Source organism: Hyla sarda, chromosome 3 (genome assembly GCF_029499605.1).
Source record: "Hyla sarda isolate aHylSar1 chromosome 3, aHylSar1.hap1, whole genome shotgun sequence".
Classification (NCBI taxonomy): domain Eukaryota; kingdom Metazoa; phylum Chordata; class Amphibia; order Anura; family Hylidae; genus Hyla; species Hyla sarda.
Window position 1 is genome coordinate 153,231,564 of NC_079191.1, and position 26,550 is coordinate 153,258,113.

The 26,550-nt window shown below is 45.6% G+C and overlaps 1 protein-coding gene across 4 annotated transcripts in view; it reads left to right on the forward strand.

The window, feature by feature from the left end:
* Positions 1 to 4,057: 4,057 nt before the first annotated feature.
* The window catches only part of FXR1 (FMR1 autosomal homolog 1), a 64,177-nt gene continuing 41,684 nt past the window's right edge, over positions 4,058 to 26,550 (forward strand). The window contains exons 1-4 of one of the 4 annotated variants that reach the window (XM_056565284.1): positions 4,058 to 4,143; positions 23,183 to 23,235; positions 23,327 to 23,420; positions 25,562 to 25,633. In XM_056565284.1, the coding sequence (XP_056421259.1) occupies positions 23,367 to 23,420; positions 25,562 to 25,633 (126 nt within the window). In that variant the 5' untranslated portion in view covers positions 4,058 to 4,143; positions 23,183 to 23,235; positions 23,327 to 23,366. Of the gene's footprint in view, positions 4,144 to 4,186; positions 4,274 to 4,343; positions 4,628 to 23,182; positions 23,236 to 23,326; positions 23,421 to 25,561; positions 25,634 to 26,550 lie in introns of those variants that run through there. The other 3 variants (XM_056565283.1, XM_056565281.1, XM_056565282.1) reach the window with 3 other exon arrangements.

A 26,550-nucleotide genomic window follows, 5' to 3' on the forward strand; every position in this document is an offset into this window, starting at 1 on the left:
GTTAACCCCCGCCCCCGATCTATTTGTCGTCACTTCTTGATGACAAATATCAGAGATAGCAGGGATGGCACTCCTGCCACCTCACTCCTAATCCCTTCAGGGGGATCGTGGGTGTCTTGGACAACCTCGATCCCCCTCATATTCCGGGTCACCCTAGACCCGTATGACCTGGAATCGGCGGAAATCGCCGGTGTGAATTCACCGGCGATCCCTGACATGGGGTGGTCTGATGAACCTCCTGGGCATTTGTGCGGGGTGCCTGCTGATCGATATCAGCAATCACCCCGCGGCGGGGACCGAAATTCCCACGAGTGAACATTTACGTTCTGGGTCCTTAAGTACCAGGGTAACAGGACGTAAGCGTATGCCCTGGGTCCTTAACTGGTAAAAAATCTTAATCCTTCCAGTATTTATCAGCTGCTGCATGCTCCACAGGAAGTTATTTTCTTTTTTAATTTCTTTTCTGTCTGACACCACTGTCCATGTCAGGAACTGTCCAGTTCCTGACATGGACAGAGGTGTCAGCAAAGAACACTGTGGTCAGACTGAAAAATTCAAAAAGAAAAGCACTTCCTATTTAGCATACAGTAGCTGATAAATTCTGGAGGGATTAAGATTTTTTAAATAGAAGTAATTTACAAATCTTTAACTTTCTGGCACCAGTTGATTTATAAAAAAGAAAAAAAAAAAATTATATATATATATATATATATATATATATATATATATATATATTTCCACCGGAGTACCCCTTTAATATTGGTGATGGTTAAAGGGGTACTCCGGCCCTAAGACATCTTATCCCCTTTCCAAAGGATAGGGGATAAGATGTCTCAGCACGAGGGTCCCGCCGCTGGGGACCCCCGCAATCTGGCATTCGGCACCCACCTCTTTGAACTGCACGCCACGCTGCCAGCTCACTAACTGCCGGGTGCCGACCACGGGGTCTCAGTATCGTGACATAACTCCGCCCCCGTGTGATGTCAGGCCCCGCTATGCAAGTCTATGGGAGGGGGCAGAGTCGTGACGTTATGATACTCTGGCCCCCGTGGTCGGCACCCGGCAGTTTGTGAGCTGGCAGCCCAGCGTGCAACTCAAGGTGGTAAAAAAAAAACGTATACAGTTTAATACGGTTTTTCATCCGGATCAAAAACCGTGGTAGGCTGTGTGTTTTGGGTATGGGAAAAAAAAAAATGGACAAAACCCATACAAGATGCAAAACGGATGCAACTGGATGCATCGTTTTGCATACGGTAGGAACACACTGGGGGAGATTTATCAAAACCTGTGCAGAGGCAAAGTTGCCCATAGCAACCAATCAGATTGCTTCTTACATTTTGCGGAGGCCTTGTTAAAAATGAAAGAAGCGATCTGATTGGTTGCTATGGGAAACTTTTCCTCTGCACAGGTTTTGATAAATCTCCCCCACTATGTTTTGGCCCGTTAACTGTCGACATCCCGCTAAAAACGGGAGCAGCACACCTCATTCATTTCTGCTGCCGAATGGAGTTACCCCTAGTGACTCTGTTCAGGACATATGCGATATTTTAAGCGCAATCATGACAGGGGCTGTTGCGCTTTTGAAATAGCATACGTCTCGAAAGGAGTGACTAGGTGACTCCTTTTGGCAATAGAATTGAATGGGGTCCGCTGCGCTCATTAACAGTATACGTCAGCATATTGTTTTCGGTGGGATGCTGACGGACACCATTACCGGGGCCAAAATGCAGTGGGTTCCGACTAGGGATCGATGATATCTTTTTTTTTAGGGCCGACACCGATACTCTGTGGAGGTTAGGGCCGATAGCTGATAACTTATACCGATATTCTGGTACAAGTTATTGGCTATTTAACTCGACCCCCCCGGCGCGGGTGCTTTAAATCAATGAACTGCAACAGCTTTTGCGCTGCCGCCACCCACTTCTCTCCCCCTGCTTGTCCTGGGGTCCCGAGTCCTATCACCGCACTGCCCCGGCCAGAGATCGCCGCCGCCGCATTGCCTCCCCCATTCCCGGTTTTATAATTACCTGTTCCCGGGGCCCGCTCTACTTCTGTCTCCGGCGCCGTCCTTCTGAGCTGTCACTGTGCGCAGTGACGGTGACGTCAAAAACAAGTTTATTCAGATATACACCTTTTATGATTCATGTACTGTACTTCGTGCCTGCTATCCTCTTGCTTCTTTCCTGTACTAGAGGCAGAGAGGACATGCACACTGTCTCTAGCACTGCACAGGCGCACTGAGGAGGCAGGAGTGAGCGCTTGCCTGGATACCATACGCCGCGGCGCTTGTTAGGTGAGCTGAGGGGCGCATGCGCTGTGTGACCTGTGCGTCAATCACACAGCAGCCCCAGTGCTGACATACAGGGGTGGGCGTTTTGGCGGCAGAGCATAGCGTACCTCACGCCACGCCTATCTGACTGTATGTGTCTGCGTTCAAAAGTATTTTTTGGGGTTATAAAAGCCGTCAGAAATAAGGTACAAACGGTGCTGTACACACCATCTGCACACAGTACAAAGGCTGTGTGTAGGTTATATAGCCCGGAGTTCATGACAGTTGCGCTTTAAGCAAATGTGGCACAGCTAAAGCAACAAAGGTGGCACTAAATTCTTTGAATATCCCACCCATTGTGTTCGATGCCTTAAATGCAGTTTACTGGTAGATATATGTGTTTTTTTTTTTGTGGGACTCTAGACTATACTTTTGAGTCCTGCAAAATAAAAGTATACATTTAGTAGCTGACCGAGGGTCATCACTAGTGGAGTATGTTTTGGTCTATTAAACTCAATAGGCCTTGCCACAGTATACAGCAGCTACCTTTTTGCAGGTATCCAGGCTTACTCCTAAACATAGTCAACCTGGCCTTGAGCTCGATTCACCTTGCGTTTGTGCTGTCCGTCACAGGTAGCGGTCAGTATCCCGCTAACTTATACTGTGGCATGCAGCAGTGGGCACCATTTATTCAGTCACCCACTGACTTTAGGTCTGATTTCGGCTAATTATGGGGACTCAATAGCACAGCAGCCTTATCACCAGCAGAACAAGCCTAAGCATACAGTGATCCCTCAACTTACAATGGCCTCAACATACAATAGTTTCCACATACAATGGTCTTTTCTGGACCATTGTAACTTGAAACCAGACTCAACATACAATGCTATGGACAGTCCAGATGTGCGAAACATGTCAATGGCTGGAAGAACCGTCCAATCGTAAAACACCTGTATTCCTAAAGTGCATGCACTTACTGGTGTCTGGTAGCGCCCCCTACAGTACAGGGCGGTATTAGATGTTTTGTACTCTTTACCTGTGCCAGGGTTAGCTGCTCATTTAGACATCAGGTGAGGGCGGCTACATTTTACTTTTTTTTGGACACTGCGTGTTCTGTACAGGACCCCGAAGAAGCTTCTGTCCTCTACATAGACCAGTGTTTCACAAAGAGGGTGCCTCCAGCTGTTGCAAAACTACAACTCCCAGCAAGCCCGGACAGCCGTAGCTGTCTGGGCATGCTGGGAGTTGTAGTTTTGCAACAGCTGGAGGCACCCTGGTTGGGAAACACTGAAACAGACAGCGATTTACAGCTCCCAGCAGATCTTTCTTACTTTTATATGTAAGGATTTGCTTTATCTGTATTAGTTATCTACTTATTTATCTTTAATCCTCACTTTTTCCTATTTTTGGATGACATTTTGGTGGCTTCAGAACCTATTACCAGGTTTCCATAGAGATATGGTCTCAACATACAATGGTTTCAACAATGGTCGTCCTGGAACCAATTACTATTGTAACTTGAGGGACCACTGTACTAGGTCAGTGGCTGTCTGGGCACGCTGGAAGCTGTAGTTTTGCAACAGCTGGAGGCACCCTGGTTGGGAAACACTGATATAGGCTGTCTGGGCACGCTGGAAGTTGTAGTTTTGCAACAGCTGGAGGCACCCTGGTTGGGAAACACTGACCTAGGCGATTCCTTTCAGGACATTGAAATGAATGGCACCTACTGCTGTACGCCACAGTATACCTGGACAGAGTGGAGACGCAGTGTGAACAGAGACTTACCAGTCACTGCAGTAAAACCTACTGTGAAGTTGTGATGAAAGCATTGGTTGTAATGGAGGACTTGGTCATCAGTTGTATAACTTCATGAGGTAATACTACGTAGTTATAAGTAACCGAGTGAGTCTCTTTTACCACAGCCGTGTGTGACACACAGAGCTCCTCCGATAAGTCACACTACTTCTATTTAGGGCTCGGATGGCAGGGCGCTATATTTAGAAGGTAACACATGCAGGGCACTTTATGGGACACGCTTCCCGCCCCCGTAGTCCATGTTAGGCAGATTACAGGACCCCTCCTCCACACCTCCCGTACCAGTCCCCCTCATGGCCGCGCTTACACCTCGCTGGTTCCCGCCATTAGCACACACCTCAGCCATCTCTCCCTCACACAGCACCGCAGCCCTTTGCTTCCTGTAGTAGGGCTCCGCCCCTTTCCCCGCCCTCAGATTCTCTCTCTCCCTCCCTCCTTGGATGACGCAGAAACTTTCTAGAAATCCTTCCCATAGCCCTTTGCGTTTCCAACATGGAGGACCTGACGGTGGAAGTGCGCGGCTCTAACGGAGCTTTCTACAAGGTAACCCCAATCTACGGGCCGGTTACCGGAATAATGGGATTAGAGGGCAGGGTCCGCTCAGACTCACTGCAGCACTGGCGGGAGCCGGCGCCTGTGGGGGTCGCTGTGATCTGTGTGCGGTGATGGCGGCCGGAGGAGGCCGCGGCGGTATTCTGCAGTCTAGTGGGGGCATTGTCGTGCACGGGCCGGAGGGGCCGCTCTCTGAGGTGACAGCCGGGTCGCCGGTCCTCCATGCACCGGGATCGGAGAATTGGCGATATGATGGGATCTCAGCTGAGAACAGCATCATGGGTACCAGTGCTTCTCCTCTACTGTCCTATGGATCCCAATGGACAGGACTCCATACTATACACATGTAGCAGAGCTCAAGCTGCTGTATGTGTTTCATCTGCCCATGGTGCTGGTCATTTATGGATCAACCTCATGTGAAACCCCATTGTGGTACATGACTTCCTATATCTCTGTTATATAAACCATCACATATAGGCTGAGATCTCAGACCTTCCTTATAGTCACTGACCTGTATAATGCTATAATAAACCATGATGAGATAGTGTTGTGGTGACTGGTCAGGAGTGTGTTCACATAGTGCAGCTATTACATCACATGTGCTCTTCAATCTGGGGGAGATTTATCAAACCTGTCCAAAGGAAAAGTTGCTGAGTTACCCATAGCAACCAATCAGATCACTGCTTTCATTTCAGAGGCCTTTAAAAAAATGAAAGTGATCTGATTGGTTACTATGGGCAACTCAGCAACTTTTCCTCTGGACAGGTTTCATCAGTCTCACCCTTTTGTTCTAGTTTGTAGGCATGTACAGGTCTGCTAGGAGACGGCTCAGTGTTTGTAAACTTCACTTGTACCCGTCACCTGTTCTTAGTGACATTCTCAGGAGCATGGGCTCTCCAGGGCCACCAGCCTTGTGGTCATTATCACTTTTTACTGGTCCAGTGTTCTGTAGAGATGTTTTAACTAGTGCTGGGCAGTATGACCAAAAAATGTCAAACGTTTATGGACGTTTTGACGGTATTTTTTATTTTTATACTCCTTTCCCCCAAACCCCCCTCCCCTCAAATGAATTGTCAGCCGCAGTGCGCTGGGGAACTAATCATATATGACCCACGGGTGCTGCTCTGCTTTTCTTCACCCCCAACCCCACCCACCGCTGTCCCCACATCGGGCGACTAATCGTGTTACCCGCAGGCGCTGCTCTCCTCCTCCTGTGAGCCGCGGCGCTGGAAGTGAATGAGTTTTGAGCCACTGGCGCAGGACTTCTGTTCTGAAAGCCAGTGGGCTACGGGCGCTGCAGAGCTTCTGACCAGCACCTGCGTGTAACATGCTTAGTCCCCCCGACAGCGCTGCAGTTGATTCGTTCGGGGGGGGAGAGACCAGTATTGCGGTATAGGGAAAAATTCATATCGTACAGAAAAAACACACTGCTATTCGGTATGAGCCGGTATACCGCCCAGCATTAGTTTTAACAATTCTTCCTGGAATCCAGATATTTTCTATATTAGCCAGTTGAGAGTATTCTCCAAAAGGAAGAGTCAACCATCTGTATATAACCATTTCTAGCTAGGTAGTGTGTTGCCTTTAGGACAGTGTATCCCAACCAGGGTGCCTCCAGCTGTTGCAAAACTACAACTCCCATGCTGGGAGTTGTAGTTTTGCAACAGCTGGAGGCACCCGGGTTGGGATACACTGCCTTAAGATGAAGCCACATAACCTAGCCACCAATGACTGCACAAGGTTGCCGGCAAACTTGCACAATCGTTCGCTATCGTTATCTCAGCCTTAGGGACCATATACACACTGGATTTTCCGGAAGAGAATTTCCCTTTGGAGAGCCACTTGATAGGGGTATGATCACTCTGACGAATTGACAAGGGATTTATTTGTAGGGTTCTGCTTCAATGAAAGTTCCCCTGACTTTAGTGGTCTTTCCACCGCTCTGTTCACACTGAGGCATTTCCTGCCGACGGCATTTCTCACATGGAATAGTATTCCGACCAACAGATTAACATGCTCGTTCTTCTGGCAGAATCTACGGGTAAAAGCCCATTCCTGACTTAAAGGGGTACTCCACCCCTAGACATCTTATCCTTATCCAGAGGATAGGGGATAAGATGTCTGATCGCGGGGGTCCTGCCGCTGGGGACCCCCGCAATATAGCATGTGGCACCCACCTGTTTCTGCTCCGGAAGCGCTGGAGGGTCTGGGTCCCGACCACCGGAACGGAAGTCCGTGATGTCATGACTCCACTCCCGTGTGATGGCATACCCCATCACCTCAATGCAACTCTATGGGAGGGGGCGTGATGTCACACGGGGGCAGAGTCGTGACGTCACAGACTTCCATTCCGGTGGTTGGAACTCAGACCCTCCAGAGCTTCCGGAGCAGAAACAGGTGGCTGCTGCATGCTATATTGCGGGGGTCCCCAGCGATCAGACATCTTATCCCCTATCCGTTGGATAGGGGATAAGATGTCTAGGGGTGGAGTACCCCTTTAATGCCTTTAGAGTGGAATTGGTGCAGAATTTTTGCAAGAATCACACCCCAGAATGGCTGATCTTTTACTGGTCCTCCTGATTTCTTCTTTAAATTCTGTGCTATTTAAATTCCACTCTTATTTCAGTGCAAGTTCTGCGCAAAATTCAACTGTGAGCAGGAGATGGCAGAATTTGTGGCCGAAATGATTCCTAGTCCTTTTCACAGTGTGAGCATACCCTTATTCAGGTGCAGCACTGCAAAGTGCACATGAAAGAATTTCAACAGCAGAGCTTTCCATCGCTGAAATTCACCCGTCAAAAAGAATAAACATGGTCTTTTTATCCCGTATTGGCCTTTACAGGTTTTCGTACTGTGCCATACATGATCAGCGACCCCGGGCAAAGAGAAGGACCAACAATCTTTTTTAGAACCTTTTTTCCATTGGATGCCTCTGTTGCAGGCTTCGTCCACAATACGGGACTAAAAGGCACAGAATGCAGCTTTATTTTGCCCAGTCACTTGATGGACACTGTGCTGGGACACCATGGACCCCATTAAAGTCAGTGGGGCACGTCAGGTGCTGCTGGTGTCTATCATGCAGCGGAACTGCTGGCTCCATTTTGTCCTTTTTGCGTCATTGATGTATCAGATGAGTGGGGGGAAAAAACATTGTAGATGTGAACCTAGACTCAATGTAATGCATATGGGCACCTTTAAACCTAGCTTGTGCACAGATTCTCACTGAAGAGACTTGAGGAGACTGATTTGCCTAGTATGAGCAAGTTTTCCTTTAGTAAAAGAGCTATAAAGAGCTATTTACATAATTTTTTTTTCAAATGACCATTATGTAATAATGGCCGGGATCTCGGCTGCAGCACCCACCTGGACGGTTTCCACCTCACACCGGGAACGCTGGAGGCTTCGGATCCCGACCACAATGGTGGATGAGCGTGACGTCACGACTCCGCCCTGTGTGACGTCACACCCCGCCCCCTCAATGCAAGTCTATGGGAGATCCGTCACGCCCCCTCCCATAGACTTGCATTAAGGGGACAGGGCGTGACGTGTCACAGGGCGGAGTCGTGACGTCGCGCTCGTCCGCCATTGTGGTCGGGATCCGAAGCCTCCAGCGTTCCCGATGTGAGGTGGAAACCGTCCAGGTGGGTGCTGCAGCCGAGATCCCGGGGGTCCCCAGCAGCGGGACCCCGGCGATCTGACATCTTATCCTCTATCCTTTTGGATAGGGGATAAGATGTCTAGGGGTGCAGAGTACCCTTTTAATACATTTCTGGGTCTCTTCAAAAACCACACTCCGCACTAGCGGTTAGCTTTACCTGCAAGATGCATACATAACATTCAATGAGTGACACCATTGACCTCCGCCAGGAATCTTAGAGATCAAGTGTGGTTACCTATGTGGCTGGGACTGCTGTGTAGTAGCCAGTAAGCAAGACTTTTCATAGACAAGTTGGGTAATGGGTAAGGTTGGCATTTGGATATCTCCTAAGGCAGTGTTTTCCAACCAGAGTGCCTCCAAAAGTTGCAAAACTACAACTCCCAGCATGCCCGGACAGCCTTTGGCTGTCCGGGCATGCTGGGAATTGTAGTTTCGCAACAGCTGGCAGTGCCCTGGTTGGGAAACTCTGTCCTAAATTGTACAGCATTGTCCATTCAGTTTCATTAGAATCTCTGCTTTTCACTTCATTTTGAAGTTGTCCACCAGTTTACATACAGATATAATCTACAACTTGTAATATTACCTAGAGCTACATTGACGGTTCTGCACCTGTCCATGTAGAAAACTCTCGGCATTCTTTGCTATTTCAATGTCTGCACAAGCCTTGCTATGGTGATTCGGTATCTGGGAAGTGGAGTCATTAATCCGTGTACTGTCTAGTCATCAAATGGAGGAAAAAATGTATTGTCCCTTTGCATTATAGGCATTCATCTAAATTGCAATGTCTGACAATAGGCTTGTCAGGTATTTCCTGTAAGAACCAGCACAAGTTTGCTTGATACAAGTAGGGGTTTTATTTTTGTTTTTTGTTTTTTAAATTGTTGGGCCTCGCTAGCACTGCCATTGAAATACAGATCTGAATTATTTTGTGGTAAAGCTTAGTGCTACCCTTTTTTTTTCTTGCGGACCCTGGTTGGATAGAAACAGATCCACTACTGTACGTCTCCTGGAAAAGTGTGTTCTATTTTACTAGGTTGATACTTTTGTTATAATCCTACTTTATTTCTGCACAGATATGAAACTCTACAATTATTTGCTTGTATGTAACAAAAACAGACACCTAAAGTATGTGGCCAGGGAGCTGAGAGTTTCAGTACAAAGTATTTCAGCTGTTCCTGTCACTCTGCCCTCCTGAGGCACATTGTCAGCTCTTTGAAATGTGTTGGTCTTTCTATTTATAAGCAGGCTTCCCTCAGTGTGGGCTTTTTACATTTTTAGGCCCCATTCACATCATGCAAGAAAAAAAACTATGTTAGGGTCACACTTAATACAGTGCTAATTTAGTGGTATATGGCGGGAACCTGGAGAATGGAATTCTGACATACACCTAACGTGCCCCCTTCAGATCTATTCATTTGAATGTGCGAAATGTACCGTTTATACTCGAGTATAAGCAGAGTTTTTCAGCACGATTTTTTTGTGCTGAAAACGCCACCCCCCGGCTTATACTCGAGTGAACAAAAACCTAGCTGTGAGGGGATGGTCCGGCCCGTCCATTTTCGTCCATCTATGCTGCAAGTACCGTCCGGTGTGGGGTGCTAGTCGTTCCGTGCTGTTCATTTTCACCAGGAGGCCCTCTTCTCCGCTCCGGGCCGCCCCCGAACTAGTGACGCTGCTTTGATGCCACCACGCAGGGACGTTCATGCGCAGGGACGTCACGGACGTCTGCTGTGCACGGACGTCCCTGCGCGCAACGTCACTAGTCAACGCAACGTCACTAGTCCATGGCCTGCCTGGAGCGGAGAAGAGGGCCTCCCGGTGACGATGGACAGCCCAGAATGACTAACCCTCCCCACCGGACAGTCCCTGCAGCATAGATGGCCGAAGATGGACGGCCCGGTGAGTAAAAAACAAAAGGGGGGTCTGGATGATGAAGGGGGGGGGGAGGTCTGGATGATGTATTTCCCACCCTAGGCTTATAGTCGAGTCAATAACTTTTATTTTTTTCCTAGGTTTTTTGGGGGAAATTAGGGGCCTCGGCTTATATTTGGAACGGCTAATACTCGCATTTATACGGTAGTAGGCAGTGGTTCTCAACATTTTTGCTATAGTACCCCTTGACAGCCCATTCCCAAAAAAATGTACCCTCATATTAGAGACATTTTGTAATGATTATAGTATAATTCATATGCTTTACTTTCTTCTATAACAGGCCCCGTTCCTCTCCCTATTTCCCCAGTCCCCCGATTTACAGGTGACTTTAACTGGAGTTGTTTACTTCACTATCTGGCCTAGACCGCCATTAAGATTTCTCCCAAATCAGACTTCTCAACAGAACCAGCCAAACAAACATTTTAGGCTCCTTTCTGCAGTGCAATACCCACCTATTTACAATCTCCCCATGTTTGTCATACACAGTAATAGTACCCGCTTTGCATCCCCATAATGTTGTTAGGCCCCCTCTGTGCCCCCAAATATAGCTGTAGGCCCCCATACTGTCTCACTTTGGTGCTCCACTGCTTCTCTGGTCTGGAGACCTATTGCTATGGCTGATAGCAGTAGGTCTCCGGTCTGCAGGGACAGTGGAGTAACAAATCATATGTTACCCGCGAGCGCTGTTCTGCTCCCCCCCCCCCCCCAATTAATTATCACTGGAACTCTATACTGTACGCCAGTGGTCTCCAACCTGCGGACCACCAGATGTTGCAAAACTACAACTCCCAGTATGCCTGGACAGCCAACGGCTGTCCGGACATGCATGGAATTGTAGTTTTGCAACAGCTGGAGGTCCGCAAGTTTGAGACCACTGCTGTACGCTGTATCCCTATGCTCGGGCTGCAAAAGATAAAGAAAATAAACTTTAACTTTCCTACGTTGGCCTTACGCTGGGGACGGGAACGTCGGACAGCCATCAGCCTGTCACCGGCCGGAGCGATGTCCCGCCCTGGCCAGTGATAGGCTGAGCCCACTGTCATGTTAGGAGCTCTGGCCGGCTTCTTACATGACAGTGGGCTCAGCCTATCACTGGCCGGGGCGGGACATCGCTCTGGCCGGTGATTGGCTGACGGCTGTCCGACGTTCCAGTCCCAAGGAACAGCATAAGGCCGATGTAGGTAAGTTAAAGTTTATTTTCTTTATCTTTTGCAGGCCGGGCATAGGGATAAAGAGTACAGCAGTGGTCTCCAACCTGCAGACCTCCAGCTGTTGCAAAACTACAACTCCCAGCATGTCCGGACAGCCATTGGCTGTCCGGGCATGCTGGGAGTTGTAGTTTTGCAACATCTGGAGATCCGCAGTTTGGAGACCACTTGCGTACAGTACAGAGTTCCAGCACAGGCGGCCCGCAACAAAGAGGAGGAGGGCAGTGCTTGCGGGTGACATACGTAAGTAGTACTCCGCAGGGCTGATAATTAATTTGGGGGGAGCATAACACCGCTGGCAGGTAACATGATTTGGCGGGGGGTGAAAGAAATACCGTTATTTACCGTGGAACCGCCATAAGTTACAAAAATACAGTGATACACACATTTGGTCATACCGCCCAGCTCTAGTTTAACATTCCTAAAGTGCAAATTGTAAGTTCACGTGATGGGAGATGCAGGCGATGCTGTTCTTGAGGCAACCATACCACGTTCAGCGAAGTTAGGTGCCCAAATTCCCTTCTGATGAAAAGGACTTGTGTATGGAACTTAACTGAGCGTGGTACATTTGCCTGGGCTACTGTTCAGTGTGGCCTGTCTATCCCCATGCTGGAACTGAAGAGTGTGTGGACTTTTGTGACCGGACCTAAAACCGTAGTATACTACCGCTTTAGGTCAGGAAACCGGATACGGGTCAAAAATGAGCCGACCGGAGTTACCATTTGACTCCGGTCGGCTCATTTAAAATAAAAGGATTTCAGCGCCGGTCCGGCTGGGGTACGGGAGTACGGGGTTATCCCCTCCCCCATCCGGATTCGGCAACTGTACAGTCAAAACGAGGTGTGAATGCAGCCTGAGGCAGGTTTTCTCCCCAGATTTAGATTTACTCTGATTTCCTGCTTAGTTACAAGATCTGTTACAAGTGATATAAATATGGCATAGGATAGTCTCTGCCCTGGATGAGCGGGCACAGGTGCAGGCACACTTGACCAGATATTTAGCTACAGCTGGTAAAACAGGCGTTCCCAAGAATGTCTAGATAACTTATCCTGCAGATAGGGAATCTCGTGTCTGTTCTGTAAAGACCTTTTAGACTACGCATACCCAGTGTCTTGGCATGTTTATTGAGAATATGTCAGATTTACATCTCAAATAACCATTGAATTGCATGTGTTGTATACTTGTCAAAAATCTCCGCTTTTCTGCAATGTTTTTTGTGCAGTCTACAAATTGCATTATAGTATTTGCAGTAACAAAAGTAATATAACACTTATGGGTTGTTGTTCAGTCTCGAGTTTGACTATAAGGCTAAAAACGCTTATGCATTGGCTTCTGCTAACTGATCTAGGTGATTGGTGCTCGTTTACTGAACCTCTACAAGTCTTGATCAAGTGTGTCGCCAGACCATACATGCGCTCAATGGATTGTTTGTGCGGCGCAGAATGTCATCATTGTCAGCCAAGGAATGTCCTTGCTGAATCTTTGTGGATCTGTGCCACCCGTAATTGGCATTTATTGTGCATAGAATCTTACTCGTGAAATGAGCATCAGAAATCAAAGTCCCATTGACAAATAGGCTTTTCCGGTTGGTTTTTGACAAAAGAATGAACCTATAACAATGATTTTATTGGCTACACAAAAGATCTGATCAGCTGAGGAATGTATTTTCTCATTCGGACGGTTATCGCTGGCTCTTTCACTTGAGAGTGGACATTTTTTGGAACTTTCGTTCAGTTGATAAATGGCCCAAGTAAAGGGTTGATACAAATGCTTGTCCCTGATAAATGGCCTGTGTAGAAAGGCTATGGATTATCCAACGAACAAAAGAACATTGTGCAGGATCTATAACATAATTATTATTTTTTTTTTTTATAAAATGAGAATGCATAGAGGACTTGAACAAGCAATCTTTCGATTGCTTCTACAGTAGTCTGCAGCACTACTGTATTGCAGTGTACTTACAGATCTATTAGTACAGCCTGCTGCCAGTCCCCTGGCAACCGATTGTCACCTTACAAGTGGAATGGCACCGGATGAGGCCCATTGAGTGACAACCACACTGCTGCCAAATCCCACAGCCTCAACACTGCAGCAACAATGTCCACCGCACGGCATCACACCTGTGTGAACAGATATTTGTTAGATGGGTTTTGCCATCTTCAAAGGTATCACCTATCCACACAATAAGGAATAACTATATGATTGCTGGGGTTCTGACTGCTGTCTTCCCCTGCGATCTTGAACAGGGACTTGAGTCTTCTACTAAAATGGAGTGGCAACGTGGATGCCTGTCCCGCCTCTCCATTCAGATGGGAGACTTAAAGGAAATCTGTCGTCAGTATCACCGGCACTAACCTGTCATACAGGCTTGTAGTGTGGATGATGCTGATCAAATCGATACTTACAGTGTCCCGAACTGTCCAAGCGTTCTGCTGTTATTTACATATGAACAAAAAGCGAAGTTAGGTCCTTGGGGCATGGGCAGAGCTACGACCGGAGCTCCGGGCACCCCTACGTCATCTTCAGCTAGGCGGGCGCTCCACCCGGCTCATCCATATGCATAATCTGCCTCCCTCCTTGCTCTTGGTTTACTCTACTGCGCATGTGTGGCTTCCAGGGTGAAGCGTAAACCTGCTGTGCGAGCAGAGAGGGGGGGATTATGCATATGGATGAGCTGGGCAGAGCGCCTGCCTGGCTGAAGATAACGTAGGGGTCATAGCTCTGCCCATACCCCCCAAGGATCTCATTTACATATGAAGAAAAAGCAAAAGAACGGCCATACGGTTTGGACCACGGTAAGTATCGTTTTGATCAGTATCATCCACACTACAAGCCTGTATGACAGGTTAGTGCGGGTGATACTGATGACAGATTTCCTTTTAAGACCCCCTTCTCAAGATCACATGATTATACCCTATCATATGGATTTGGGGATACCTTTTGATAGGTGGGAAAATCCCTTTTAAAATGTACATGTCCTTTTGAAAAACGTTTGAAGTGTCCCTGAGACATGTCAAAAGTTTTTTTGCTTGGTTGGGTTCTGGGTATTCAGACCAAACTATTCATTAGAAAAAGTCAGGGGAAGCATGAGCACTGCTCTCCCTATCTTGCTGCAGGAGACGAGCTCCTTAGACTTACTATAGCATCTGTCTCCTGCAGCGAGACAGGGAGAGAAGCACTCGGCCATGCGCTTCTCCTGGCTCATTCTAGCCATTGATGGGGATCTGAACACCCAGGGGAAGATTTATCGAGTCCTGTCCAGAGGAAAAGTTGCTGAGTTGCCCATAGCAACCAATCAGATTGCTTCTTTCATTTTTTTGAAAAGGCCTCAGAAAAATGAAAGAAGTGATCTGATTGGTTGCTATGAGCAACTCAGCAACTTTTCCTCTGGACAGGTTTTGATAGATCTCTGTCTCCAACACATTACAATTTTTTCAAATGACAGGGGCACTTCAAATGGGTTCATATGGTTGGACTACTGTACTGATAAAGATTTGTTTTCTAAAAAAAAAAAAAAAAACTAGTTATGTAGAAATGTCAGGAGTTCATACAGAGATCTCTCTCATCCATTTATACTTAGGAATTTAGGGAGCATTTATCATTATATTGAGGGTTTTTTGTCGGTTTGGCACAGCATTTTTGTCAGAAGTGTGCGTTTTGAAATGGAGAAAATTGTAAGGTGTTTTACAGTAGTCATTTTTTTTGGGATAGGCTTGTGCAATGGTCATGAATATACTATGTGCGTCTTTCTAAAAAGTTGCATAATTCTGGCGCAAACAGTTCTCAAATGACCCAACCCTAACCCACACTTAGAAAAGTGTTTGTGCAGAGCAATTATTGGGTGCTGTTTTATCAAATTTACCACATGTTGTATGCCAAATTGATAAATTTGGTGCACATCCACCAAAATAAATGCAAGAATATAAGCTCACAAAAAGAGGCATACCACAACCACTTTTGATAAACTCCCTTCTTATGTATTGCAAAGGACATCCTCTTTGTCTAGGGGAAAATATATCTATTTTTTTATTTTAGAAATGAAGAGAGAGTCCAGCGTGGGAAGTCAAGCAATGTTCGGTACTTTATTCAGCAATCAGCCAACATGGAAGACAGGTGACACGTTTCGGCCACAGTGCGTAGCCTTAGTCGTACCTAAGGCTACGCACTGTGGACGAAACGCGTCACCTGTCTTCCATGTTGGCTGATTGCTGAATAAAGCAATGCTGAGCATTGCTTGACTTGCCACGCTGGACTCTCTCTTCATTTCTACTACTATTGTTGGGCTGGGGTCTGGTCCTGTCAGTGTCGTGGCAAAGGCACAAGGGTGAGCTGTGTCAACTCTGCTCTGCTTATTTTTTTTATTTTGTTATAAAAGTTATTTTAGTTAGTTTATGTGTAAAAGCTAAGTAAATGACATGAAGAACACCTCACATTCTTTCCATAAAAACTGTGGCCAGTTAGCCATTGTGTTTTTCAAAACACAGTGGGGGAGATTTATCAAAACCTGTGCAGAGAAAAATTTGCCCATAGAAACCAATAAGATCGTTTCTTGAATTTTTTTTAAATATTTTTTTTATTTTAATTTTTTTTTTTTTAGGTAGTTGGTGGTGGTTTTCTCTTGTAGCCCTCCCATACATTTTTAAATCGCATGGCTTTCAATAAGAAAAGTTTGCACACTGTTTTTTCCTGGCATTGTTTTGGAACACCGCTACAGCAGTTTTTAAGCCAATTCCAGAAGTTTATTCAAAAGCAATGGTAAATATCAAGGAAGGATTTATACTTTTACTTCCTACTGGATCCACTTTTGCAGTTTTTTAAAAAACGTCAGAAAAAAACTGTGTGGAAACTTAGCCTTACAAAGCACCAAAAAGAGCAGTTTTTGGGCCTATTTTTTTCTTTTAAGCCATGTCACAAAAACTATTTTGTGTACTTTTCCTGAAACTGATGGCGGTTGCCAAACTTATAAAAATACCTTTTTTATTTCTCAGCCTAGTGTCAAGGAGGTGGTGCTGAGCTGCTCAAGTGCCACAGCCTGGCACACCACCTCGCTCGCCCTCACTTTGTTGATCCTCATTGACCCTTATACAGGGTTCTGTAAGTCAGCTCCACCTACTTGACAATTTGTTCAGGAAAAGAAGCTAAATTTGGCAGCCACAATTGGCTCCAGCAAAGGTACAGTTTGCTTTTACATCCTAACAGCTGTGAACAATACCTGCAGCTCTTGGCAGACAGATTCCTGTTATAAGCTTATTCCAGACCCTGAAAAAAGATTTCTAAATGGAATTGCCTGCTCAGTCAGTATAATGGTACAATAACCAGGCAGTTGACACATTACAGGAAGCAGAAGCGTGTGGTGGGTATTGAGGGCTATAGATTCTTTGTTCTATAGATTTCTAATCAAACAATTAGGGAGATTTATCAAAACCTGTGAAGAGGGGAAAAATTGCAACAAAGAAGCTTGCTTCTCATTTTCAGAAGCCTTTTTAAAAATTAAAAAGTAATCTAATTGGTTGCTATGAGCATCTGTTCAACTTTTCCTCTGTACAGATTTTGTGAAATCTCACCCAATATCCTTGTCAGTCTTGTTTACATAATATCTGTTATCTTGTTAATCTGCATTCTGCACTATGTATGATTATGCTTTTGGGAACTGGACATTGGTGCGCACAGTAGCCGGCACAACTGCACGGCTCCCTGCCACAGCGTGTTTGCGCAGGAGACGAGCGTGGACGCAGCAACTCAAACAGGTCTACAGACTGGACCATTTGAGGCATTCCCTGCTCACTGTTTTATTGTGTACTGTATCTACTCATTCCAGGCACAACCCAAGCCGCTACTGTATCAGCGACTGGGATATCATTCAGATATTGATTTCTTTTTGCTCAAATAACTGAGTATTGATCTCTCTATGCTAAATTAAATATACTTAAACATCATCTGAGTCACTGTCTCCTCTTATGCCCCTGAGGAAGACATTTGACTTTTGTCAGAAACGCGTCGGGCTACAATTTGGAGACGAGATATTGTGATTGACTTTAACAGGAGTCCATATATCGCGTCTTTTTGGAGGGCCAACTTTTTGCCCAAGTATACACTCACTATTTAATATATGTTTTTAGTGATAAACTAGTAAAAGTTATGTTTTATGTCACTCCCCATCATTTGTTATATTGATTTAGACTGGAAGCACTGCATACCTAGGTTTATAGATACCTGACCTATCTCATTATTCTGGGAACTGGACATTAGCTGATTCCTAAAGTGCTTTTCAATTTGTGATCTGCAAGAGCAGACTATATAGAAAGAGAAGCAATGCAGATATTGGCCCTGATTTACTATCGTAAACCCTAGGGATCATCCGATTATCGCTTTGGCCGATATTCACGATTTTGGACATTATCGGTATCGGAAATTACCTTGCCGCTATGCCGATAATGTCCCCGGCCAGAGACCACCAACGCCGCTGCCCCATTGCCTCCCCCATCACAGGTTTTATAATTACCTGTTCCCGGGGTCCGTGCTACTTCTGGCTCCTGCGGTGTCCTGCGCTGCGCAATGACGAGTGACGTCCTCAACGCGACGTCACAGTCAGTGCGCACAGTGACAGCTCAGGACGTCGCCGTAGCCAGAAGTAGCGCAGGCCACGGGAACTGGTAATTATAACATCGGGGATGGAGGAGGCAATGTGGCAGGGGCGGTCGTGTTTGGACTAGGGAGGACCCCAGGACAGGCAGGGGAGAGAAGCGGGTGGTGGCGGCAGTCTTTAGCCCCGCAAAAGACACTGCAGTTCATTGATTTAAAGCGCCCACTTTAAATCATTGATCTGCAGCGGCTTCTGGGGGGGCTGGGGGTGGTTGAAATAGCCGATAACTTATACCGGAATATCAGTATAAGTTATCGGCTATCGGCCTGAAAGGTCACAGATTATCGGTATCGGCCCTAAAAAAGCGATATCGGTCGATTCCTACTAAACCCAACGTGTTGTCGGGTTGTGCGCCAGAAATTGTCTGTGCCAGAATTGCAAAAACCCAACAGTCTATCCCTTTTATTCAGAAAGCCTGAAAAAGGGGCGTGGTCATCTGGAAAAGGGTCGTGTCCCCGAAATTTTCACACAAAAAAACATAATTGCTAAGGTTTCCACAGAAAATGTGGTGAATTTGAGCTCGGGAAAACCCGACAGTAGGGAAACCTTAGTAGATACCGCGGGAAAAAAATTGTGGGGAATTAAAGGGGTACTCCGCCCCAAACATCTTATCCCCTAGGGGATAAGATGTCAGATCGCGGGGGTCCCGCTGCTGGGGACCCCCGGGATCTCTACTGCAGCACCCACCTCAACGGCTTCCGGCAACGCTGGAGGCTTTGGATCTCGACCACGCTGGCAGAATAGAGCGTGACGTCGCACCCCTCAGTGCAAGTCTATGGGCGTCTGTCTCGTCCCCTCCCATAGACTTGCATTGAGGGGCGGGGCGTGATGTCACAAGGGGGCGGAGTCGTGACGTCACGCTCTTCCGCTCGCATGGTCGGGATCCGAAGCCTCCAGCTTTGCCGGAAGCCGTTGAGGTGGGTGCTGCAGCCGAGATCCCGTGGGTACCCAGCAGCGGGACCCCCGCAATCTGACATCTTATCCCCTTTGGATAGGGGATAAGGTGTCTAGGGGCTGAGTACCACTTTAAAACCCACAGAGAAACCTACACTCCACTCTTAGTAAATCAGGACCATTGAGTTACATAAGAATGTGCAGCTCTAACTAGTGCTGGGCGGTATACCGGTTCATACCGGATACCATTTTTTTTCCGTTAGACGATATGAATTTGGCCGCATACCGCTATAGTTGTAGTTTTGCAACAGCTGGAGGCACCCTGCTTGAGAAACACTGATTGTTCTGACCCCCCCCCCCCCCCACACACACACACAAATACCTGCAGTAATTTGTCTAAATTATTAGAAAATTAGGTTAACCCCCAGTCTTGCATGAAAAAAATAAAATACCGTGCTACTCATTTTTGGTCATATCGCCCAGCGCTAGCTCTAACATATTGATTTTTAGAGAGGTATTCCAGCAGGAGTATTTGACTGCAGAACTTTGTGTACAAGCTTATAACTATAATAACCATGAACAAAGGTGGTTATTGTAATATGAGGATAAATTCACACATTGCAGATTTGGTATTTTGGAAATCCACATACTAAAACCTGCATTGTAGGTAATTTTTTTGTTTCAGATTTTCAGTGTAGCAGGGGGAAAATCCTTGTGTAATGCATGTGGATATATTGCAACAGATATGGGCTAGGCTGCCACGTGTGGCCTTACCCTGGCAATGAGTAGATCCACATGCAAATCTATTGCTGTATGAGGTGTGCGTAAATCATTGTGGTCTTGGGCTAGGAGAGATACCATTCTGGCATGTGGATGCCCATATTATCATTACAGATAGTTCTATGGTAATATTGGTAATATTAAGAACTTAAAAATCTGAAGAAAATGTGGGTCAATGGTAGGGATCGACCGATTATCGGTTTGGACGATATCCGCCGATATTCACAATTTTGGACGTTATCGGTATCGGCAATTACCTTGCCGATAATCCGATAATGCACCGCTCCCACTGCAACGCACCGCACCCCCCACCGTATCGCCCCGGGCAGAGACCGCCACCCCATTGCCTCCCCAGCCCCGGTTTTATAATTACCTGTTCCTGAGTTCCACGCTACTTCTGGCTCCTGCGGTGTCCTGTGTTACGCTGTGCGCTGCGCAATGACTAGTGACGTCCTCAACGCGACGTCTCAGTCAGTGCGCACAGTGACAGCTCAGGAGGATGCAGCTGGAGACAGAAATAGCGCTTGCCCCGGGAACAGGTAATTATAAAACCGGGAATGGGGGAGGCAATGGGGCAGCGGTGGCGGTCTCTGGGCGGTGCGGTGGTGGTTGGGGGTGCGGTGGTAGGACTCAGGAGGACCCCCGGACAGGCAGGGGGAGAGAAGCGGGTGGCGGCGGCGGCGGTCTCTGGCACCGCAAAAGCCGCTGCAGTTCATTGATTTAAAGCGCCCGCTTTAAATCAGTGATCTGCAGCGTTGTTGCCCGGGGGGGGGGGGGGGGGTGGCGGGGGAATAAATAGCCGATAATTTATACCGATATTCCAGTATAAATTATAGGCTATCGGCTAACCTCCACAGATTATCGGTATCGGCCCTAAAAAAAAATCGATATCGGTTGATCCCTAGTCAATAGGGTCTACGGCATATATTCCACTACCTAAAATCTGCCACGCAGAGCCCATCCCATCCCCATTCAAATTCATAGCAGAAAACGCTGCAATCTTAGGGTGCATGCACACTACGTTTCTTAAGATACGGGACCGTATACGGCTGGGGAGAGGGGGGGCGGAGAGTTGGGGGCCGGGCAACCGCATGCTGCCGTATGCGGTCACATATATAATGTATTTCAATGAGCGACCGGAGTGAAACGCTGCCTCCGGTCGGCTCTGTTTTGGCCCGTATACGGTTTCCCGACTGGACCTAAAAACTTAGTCAACAGCGTTTTTAGGTCCAGTCGGGAAACCGTATAGGGGGCAAAACTGAGCCAACCGGAGGCAGCGTTTCACTCCGGTCGCTCATTGAAATACATTAGATATGGGACCGCATACGGCGCCCCCGACTCTCCGCCCCCCTCTCCCCAGCCGCATATGGTCCCGTATCTTAAGAAACGTAGTGTGCATGCACCCTTACACCTATGTAAATGAGCCCTAAGGCTGCTTTCAAATAAGGGTAACGCATTAGACTCAAAGTTGGTCTGAAACCATATTCACACCACAGAGATTCTGCTTTCAGAAGCCTCTCATTGATTTCAATAGTAATTCTGCAGCTCAGTTTACATCTCGGAAGTTCAGTGCAGATTACAGGTCATTTTGAACAGCGAGCATCCACAGATGGAATTCCTTGCTGAATTTTTTCACACTATAAATATTTTCCCCACGGACTAAATGGCTGCATATAGTCATTTTATAAACTGTATATTACCCAATGAGTTAAAAAGTAGCATTAACCCCTTAAGGACTCAGGGTTTTTCAGTTTTTGCTCTTTCGTTTTTTCCTCCTTACCTTTTAAAAATCATAACCATTTAAATTTTCCAGCTAAAAATCCATATTATGGCTTATTTTTTGCTTCACCAATTCTACTTTGCAGTGACATTTAGTCATTTTACCCAAAAATTCATGGAGAAACGGATAAAAAAATCATTGTGCGACAAAATCGCAGAAAAAAACGCCATTTTGTAACTTTTGGGGGCTTCCGTTTCTACTCAGTGCATATTTCGGTAAAAATGACACCTTATCATTCTGTAGGTCCATACGGTTAAAATGATACCTACTTATATAGGTTTGATTTTGTCGTACTTCTGGACAAAAATCATAGCTACATGCAGGAAAATGTGTACGTTAAAAAATGTCATCTTCTGACCCCTATAACTTTATTTTTTTTATTTTTCCACGTACAGGGCGGTATGAGGGCTCATTTTTTGCGCCGTTATCTGAAGTTTTTATCGGTATGATTTTTGTTTTGATCTGACTTTTTGATCACTTTTTATTCATTTTTTAATGGTATAAAAAGTGACCATAAATACGCTTTTGCGCGTACGCCATTGATCGTGCGGTTTAATTAATTATATATTTTTATAGTTCGGACATTTATGCACGCGGCGATACCACATGTTTTATTTTTTTTGTTTTATTTACACTGTTTTATTATTTTTTTTTATGGGAAAAGGTGGGTGGATTCAAACTTATTAGGGAAGGGGTTAAATGACCTTTAGTAACACTTTTTTAACTTTTTTTTTTTTTTTGCAGTGCAGTGTTATAGGTCCCATAGGGACCTATAACACTGCACACACTGATCTCTCATGCTGATCACTGGCGTGTATTAACACGCCTGTGATCAGTGTTATCGGCGCTTGACTGCTCCTGCCTGGATCTCAGGCATGGAGCAGTGATTCGTCGATCGGACACAGAGGAGGCAGGTAAGGGCCCTCCCGGTGTCCTGTAAGCTGTTTGGGATGCCGCGATTTCACCGCGGCGGTCCCGAACAGCCCGACTGAGCAGCCGAGATACTTTCACTTCAGACGCTGCGGTCAGCTTTGATCGCCGCGTCTGAAGGGTTAATACAGGGCATCACCGCGATCAGTGATGTCCTGTATTAGCCACCGGGACCGACCCGATATGACCCGGCAAATCGCGGGAGCCGGCGGCGGATGTAAATATATGTCCTGCGTTGTTAAGGAGTTAAAGGGGTAGTCCGCCTCTGCAGTGTCACGGGCACACCACGCCCCCTCCATTCATGTCTATGGGAGGAGGGGTGACTGCTAGTACACAGCCTGCATGCCTTCTCCCATAGACATGAATGGAGGGGGTGTGACAGCTGTGTTCGCCAGTTATCCGGCATGGAGCAGAGTTCGCTTCAAGCAGTGGATGACTGGGGTGCCACTGCAGAGATCGCGGGGGTCCCCAACGGCCAGACCTCTGCGGACAGGGGATAACATGTCTGGTGACTGACTGCTCCTTTAAACCTGCAATAATTCCAGCATAGTTAGAGGAAACTGAAGTAACCTGTGAGTTTCCCAAATCAGTTCCTGCCTGGTTTTATTGATGAAAAGTGTTTTTGTTTAAAAGTTATAAAACTAGACATGATGTGGTTGGAATAAATATTATAGTGCAAAGTTTTTCTTTATCCTAACTTTTTTTTTTGTTCTGCTTTTAGGGATTCATCAAAGATGTCCATGAAGATTCGCTCACAGTTGTTTTTGAAAACAAGTAACTATCCCCTTTTTTTTATCTTACAAGTCGAAGTCTCCTGCGGACACACAGACTCTCTTTTAACATAGTGTTACCTCTTGTTCTCTAGCTGGCAGCCGGAACGTCAGGTTCCTTTCCATGAAGTTAGGATGCCACCCCTACCTGATATCAAGAAGGAAATAACTGAAGGGGATGAGGTGGAAGTAAGTTAAGAATCACATTTCACTTGTTTAGTCATTTCCAGTGGAACTCCATTGATCTGTTTCAGGAATCTTATGATTCCTCCTAAAAGGGGACTAATAAAGTAAAAAAAAAAAATTTATAATAATCCTTTCACCCCTTCCATATTAAGTTTAACCCCTTTAGGGCCACAGTTTGGAGCCCATGCCATACACAGGTAATGGCACAAGGATGTGTATACACATCCTTGGTTGTTAACCAGTTAAATCCATCCTCCTTTTCCCATTTTCCATATAAAAAATATGACAATATACAGGGATGTGGAATTCCTATTGCCCGATGCCCAGGACATGCAGTTCCGGGTGCCGGGCAGGTGAATTTTTCCGACCCTTAGCCCGGACTTGGGCAAGCAGGGCGCGGTGGTGCTCAGCAGTCTGTATGTAGCGGGCTCCCGACTCGTGCCCGCTCCATACTCTGCAGCCCCTGGCTGTTCTCAGTAGCTGGGGGCCGCCGCTAATAGACAGCATGCAACGATCGCCTCGGCTGGCTATTAACCCTTTAGATTACTGCTGTCAAAGCTGACAGCGGCATCTAAAGGGACATGTGAATGCTCCCTGGTGGGCTAGTGAGGTGGATCACCTATAGAGGCAGCCAGAGGGCTTACCTCTGTTCCGTGGTGTCCCATGCCTCTGTCATTGATAGAGCCTGGTTGGACTAGGCTCCATCAATGAATCACAGAGCACTCGGATCAGTACAGTTTAATAGCACTCTATTGATCTGTATGAGGAATCTAATGATTCCTCCTAAAAGTCTGTGTGTAAAAAAAATAACTAAATAAAAAAAAGTTTTAATAAAGGTTTAAAAGACACACCTTAACCCCTTACACGATAGACGTTTAAATCACCCCCTTTTTCCTATATAAAAACATGTAAACATAATAATACATATTTAGTATTGCTATGTGCGTAATTGTACGAACTATTAAAATGTAACATTATGTATCCCATACGGTAAATTATGTAAATGTGAAAAAAATACCAAATCACAGAATTGCAATTTTTATAATATCCCAGATTATAATATCCCAGAAAAAAAGTTAAAAAGCGATTTAAAAAGTCAGATCAATACCAAAATGGTACCGATACAAAAAACAGATTATGGTGCAAAAAATGAGCCCTCATACAGCCTGGTGTGCTAAATTTATTTATTTTTTTAAGGCTACAGGGGTTAAAAACATTGGAAAAAGTTCAGATTTTTTTTATTAGTAAAATGTGACGGAAACTATACAAATCTGGTATTGCTGTAATCAGGCCGGCCTAGAGTATCAAAATAACATGTTGGCTCAACCACAAGATTAATGACGTAGAATAGAAAACCACCAAATTATATTATATAACCTTTTTTTGTTGTTTGTTGTTTGTTTTTTGTTTTGGAGAATGTTATTGAGAAATTAAAAGGTATCATTATAGTAGGTAGTCCCGTGGACCAGTATTTTTTTATTTTTTTTTATTAAATTCCCACACCCCTGCAAATAAACCTTTTTTGTGCCTTTGGCTGACCAAGCATTCTGGGAGTTATAGTTTTGCAACTCCCCTACAGTAACATTATAGAAAAGAAAAAAAATTGAAAAAATGTCCCATTACGTGTGGCCTCCTGACTCCTAACTTTTTTTTTTTTTTGCTGTGTGCCCCTTTGCTACTGGTTCAAAGGAACATGTCAAAAGTTTTGACCAGTCCTGGTCTGGGTGCTGAGACCCCTCATTGATCGTTAGAAGGAATGAGGAGAAGCGCTCTGCTTTCTCTTTTGCCATCTCCTGCAAGAGACAGGTTCTGCAGAGAATGTATATGGAGCCAGTCATCTGCAGTAAGGAGAAAGGGGGGAGCAATTGCTTAGCTGGGTTCTTCTCTCTTTTCATTCTAGCTATCTGTGGGGCACCTCGACCCTGACTGATCAAAAATGTACATGACATATCAAGTTTTTTTTGTTTTTTATGACAGTAACATACTAAGTGCTGGAAACAGGTAGAGACAGAACAGTGAAGTATTTTTCTGCATTTAGGATTTCATACAGTTTTGGACCCACCCAGCCTTAATGATTAGATGTAGAATAATATCTGTTACTATATACCTTTTATCTGTATGTCTCTGGTACACTCCTTTTTTAGGTTTACTCAAGAGCCAATGACCAAGAGCCTTGTGGATGGTGGCTTGCAAAAGTGCGAATGATGAAAGGAGAGGTAAGTACCTGTCTTGTATTTTTGTTCTTTTCTTTAGTCATTAATATTTATTTACTTACTAGCTGAGTTTTTTTCCTTCCTAATCCTTGTTGGGGAGGAAAATTAACAAAGTAGGAAGTTTTTGACCTCATATCCCTACCTCCTGTGGGAGTGATTTGTGATGAAGATATTTTAAGCTGAAAATAGAAGGGCACACGGCTTTGTGGAACTGGTCGTGATTTGCAAGCCAGACCGATGCAGAAAAAGGGTAGATAATAAAAGGGATGGGGCTTAAATGTGGGCATGTCTTTGGGAGATGGGTGTGGCTTGCAAGCCGGAATGACACATTCACCTGGAGATGCCGAGCTTGTGGAGTAAGGTACTGGAAGTCCCATATACTTGCATGGGACTTGAAACAAAAACCCTTCTTTTATATAAGGGTGTAGGTAAGGGTTAATTTAACTATCATATATTTTTATTTGACATATAAGTAATATGTGTACCAGGTATTATTGAAATATCTCCAGCCGCACGGAAGTTATGTGGGACCATACATTTCCCATTGATTTGCATGGGACTTTAAACAAAAACCCCGACCCTCACAAATGGGGGTAGTTAAGGGTTAAATTAACTATCCTATATTTTAGGTGGACATATAAGTAACATGTGACCAAGTATTATCAAAATATCTCCAGCCGTTTGGAAGTTATGCAGTAACATATATTTCCCATTGACTTGTATGGGACTTTTAAACATCCCCGCCCCTGGCAAATGGGGGTGAGTAAGGGTTAAATCATCTATCCTATGTTTGTTGTTGACATATAAGTAACATGTGTGCCAAGTTTCATGTTAATATCTTTAGTCGTTTGGACGTGATGCTGAAACATACACACATTGTTTTATATAAATAGATACATATATATAGGGAGAGGACACCT